The following is a 4,226-nucleotide window of genomic DNA, read 5'->3' on the forward strand; positions in this document are numbered from 1 at the left end:
GTTTTATAGAAATGTCTTTCAAAATTCCTATTCTGTTCTTCACCCATTATGTAGGTTGAACTATGTAAAATGTTAGAGAAAGAAACTAACTGTTTTTCTCAATACATACCAATACATATATCTAATGCAAAATTTTTTCAGGCGCCCTTAAAATACTATTGTGGATCTCCAATTTACTACTTTGTTGTGTGAACTCCCCAAAATCTTATATGAACTCTCAGGGCTCATATGGACCCTGGTTGAGAACCATTGGGGTAAACATGAACTCACACACATACATATACACCCATTTATTACAAATAAAATGATTCAAAATCCCTTTGGCATAAAACTAGTTTACAACCAAGGTCAGTGGCGATCAGTTGAGCTATTTAACTATTTAACACACATCTTACCTCCCTTTCTCCCTCTCTTTCTCTCTCTCTCTCTTTCTCTCTCTCTCTCTTTCTCTCTCTCTCTCTTTCTCTCTCTCTCTCTTTCTCTATCCTTGCTTTATACCTCCTCAACTCCTACCATTTTCCCCTCTCTTCCCAACCTCATTCATTAAACCTCATCAAAAGTGTCTCACTGTTTACTCCCCTGGTTCAAGAATTCCCGGCTAACTGGCTTACTTTCTTATAGTCCATACTGTCAGTCTTTGGAAACATCCTGAACTGTTGAACTGGGCATGCCCAGACAATTGGACAGATTTACACTTATGGTGTGTCATTTTAATGACATTGAATATTCATTTATTTTTCGATAATGACATTTTTTAAAACATATAAAACAATATTTGTATGTGTATATATATATATATATATATATATATATATATATATATATATATATATATATATATATATATATATACATATATATATATATATGTGTGTGTTTGTGAGTGTGTGTTTGTATATATATATATATAAACACACTCAATTCAGAAGCATCGTGTCAGGTGATGTAATAAGAGGCATCTCATTAAATGAACTTTGTTTCACTCAAATTTAATACAGCATGTTGTTAGTGACAGTAGGTATATGTCATTGGGTAGGAATCAATGTACACAGGAATTCCTGAGGTAGATCCAGTGACAATCGTGTAATTACTGAGGATGATGTCAGGTAGCCATAGGCAGTGTACATGCTTTGTCAGTGTACTACTAGGAACATACCTAACACTTAAAAATATATATATGTGTGTGTGGGTATATATATATATATATATATATATATATATATATATATATATATATATATATATATATATATATATACATATGTGTGTGTGTATCTTTTGCCTTCTACCTTTTACATGCTGGGGTACCACTATGGAGAATTTTAGTCGCCTGAATCAACCTCAGTACTTATTTTTTTTTAAAGCTCAATAGTTATTCTATTGATCTCTTTTCAAACCGCTAAGTTACAGGGGCATAAACATACCTGGACTGGCGGCCGAGTGTTGGTGGGGAACAAACAAACAAACAAACACACACACACACACACACACACAACAGGCTTCTCTCAGTTTTCTGCTATGTTTATGATGTGGCTGTGTATTCATTTGAATGTTTTGATGAGTATTTTTGCGTACATGCATATCGGAGCATCTGCATGTGTATGATGATGTGTCTTTGTGTTCGGTCGAAGTGTTTAATGCATGTGTGTGCAAGAGTCTATGTATTAAATGTTTCATGTTTATAAGCGAGTATGAATTTCCAAGGGTGCCTGTGTGCCTGCAGGGATATAATCATGTCTGTTGGGATGACAAGGCAGTAGTCATGTGAATTTATTAAAGAAAAGATTATTTCCATTGTGGATTTTTAAAAATGAAATATATTAGTGGGTGTGGGGGATGTTCTGGTTTATTGAATTAATGCATATTCATTTGTTTTGGAAAGACACAAGAGATTTCTGTGTATAAGAGGTCACTCTAACATTATTACTAATTTGGGACAAAATAATCTTTTGAGAGAAAAGAGAAAATGAAAAGGAAATGTATTAATTAGGATTTCATATCACCCCTATGGGATCTTGTTATATGTTTTAAGTACATACCTACACATGGAAGGGCAAGACATGATTAATTCTGTGGGCTTAATCAATATTTTGGTTTGATGTTTCAGTATTGATAGCTTTTCCATGCTACAAAGGATATGAAAAGCATTTGATCGTGTCTAGCTTCAAGCTTTGTTTACGAGTCAGCATTTAATGAAAGGGTGTATATTGAAAGAAAACAAACAAAAACAAAATATGTGTTGATAGTTTTGTGCCCAATGTCTTTGCAATGTTCTAAATAAGTAATTATGTTGATAGAGTGTGTCCTTAAATTTGTTAACAATGCATGCTGCTTGAGTTAATGTTAGATATGACAGTGGTTGTATACATGGTTGAGTTTTTCCCAGGCAATTTCCCTTTACAGTGCATATACTTTGAGACTGGAGGTTGAATATATGGTTTTATTAGTTGTATTGTGGTCAAGATTCTTAATTATGTTATTATTATTGAAGGCTAGGTTAAAGTTATTGGTGAAAATTGTTTCTGTTGAGTAGCTCATCTTCAGCAAGCTTGGTGTAAAGATTTCCCTATACTGAAGTGAAAATGAATTCTCACTATTCATGTGTTTACATTTATTGAATATGGTGGATTATAACACATTTTAGTTTTTCCTTCCACATACTAAGTTCTTTGTGGTTACCTATCTATGCTGCTAACCTAATTCTGATAGCTGAATTAGTCAAAATATTAGACATTAAATAAATCCATATGTGGAAGCAAAGACAAGAACCAGGAATCTTCTTTTTGGAACAAGATATTTGGAAAATAACGAATCTCTTCCCCACTGCCTTTACTGCTTTTCAACTTAAAATGAACCTGAAGAAAAACTAAAGTGATGTTTACACAAGTTTAAGGAGAGATGTATGTGGAAGTAGATATACTTGTCCAAGGAACCAAGCTTGATGTAGTGGATTCTCTTGTATATCATGGCAGCTTTGTCTCCAAAGATAGACTCCTAAATTCTGAATCAACTCAAAGGTTGAAAATATTTCATTTTGTTTTGGAATACCTAAGAAACTGCCCTCCAAGCTTTGCATCCACAATCCTTGTGTCATGAAATCCCTACTACACTCATCCAAGAAATGGAATCTGGTTCAATAATGTGTCAGAATTCTTGAGAAATTTCATCAAAAGTGTCTAATCATAAATTGAATGTTAGTTGATACAAAAGTGCAAAAAATAGTTGACTGTTTCAGTGTGGATGCTTGCCTCATTAGCTTTTTATATAAGAATGTCTGATTCGCCATCTGTCTTGATGATTTCAGGCTGCTGAAGTAATTTCTTCATAGAGAATTAGTTCTTTGCAGGTGTTTTGAGTACAAACAAAATGAGATATCTCATGACACTGAAAAAGCAATCTTGTCCTTGGACATTAGCACTGGTTCATTGCGAACATCTTGCACAGAACAGAAGTAAATGAAGGTCTATAACTAGAGAGAATAACCTGCAGCATGAAAAAATTAGAATTGTCTATCAAATGGTATAAAGTATATCCAAAAACTGCAGGATATTTTGCATGGTTGAGGGTCCCAAGGTAATCTTTCCTGCACAATCTATGGTCACACAATACTTTCAAAAAGTGGACTTGATATTGATGAAAGGCCTCATATCTGGACCCAACATGGAATGCTTATATGCATACAGCCCCAATGGCCTCAGCAGAGAAATGGTGGTCTTGTTGTCCAATGGTGTATTCATCTACTGTTGGGCTAAATATCTACTTTTCAAAAGAGCTGAGTTGCTGTTGATATGAATCCTGACACAATTACCCTTTTTACATTTGTCACAAAACATTAAATAAAATCAAGACCAGATAATCCATGTGTCAGCTCATGACAGAAGTAATATCAAACCTGTTTACATACATGTATTTGTGTTAAGGAAGTGGCTTTCCTTGAAATCGAATTGGTGTCCACAGTGTGAGCGTGTGTGTGTGTATGTGCATGCATGCATGCACATGTGTATCTATTGTCAGATTCTGTGATTCTTTTATTCTAGTACTATCCTTGAAGACTAAAATTGTGGAGGAGGAATGCTAAGCAGTGATAAGTAAAACTGCAATGTTGTTATCAGTCCGAATATCCTTGATGCATGTTTGAACTGGGGAACAAGTTACTCACTGCATTTTGTCATGGAGAATATATCGTGCTTGTTGACAAATGGTGTATATTCACCTAGATCAGCTTG

At 34.3% G+C, this 4,226-nt stretch overlaps 1 protein-coding gene across 1 annotated transcript in view; it reads right to left on the reverse strand.

Moving 5' to 3' along the window:
- Positions 1-709, reverse strand: part of LOC106876240 (cerebral cavernous malformations protein 2 homolog) — a 2,050-nt gene extending 1,341 nt beyond the window's left edge. The window contains exon 1 of the mRNA XM_014924727.2: positions 612-709. Coding sequence (XP_014780213.1) covers positions 612-709 — 98 coding nt within the window. The remainder of the gene's footprint in view (positions 1-611) is intronic.
- Between the last annotated feature and the right edge of the window lie 3,517 nt (positions 710-4,226).

This window comes from Octopus bimaculoides, chromosome 2, assembly GCF_001194135.2.
Source record: "Octopus bimaculoides isolate UCB-OBI-ISO-001 chromosome 2, ASM119413v2, whole genome shotgun sequence".
Classification (NCBI taxonomy): Eukaryota; Metazoa; Mollusca; class Cephalopoda; order Octopoda; family Octopodidae; genus Octopus; species Octopus bimaculoides.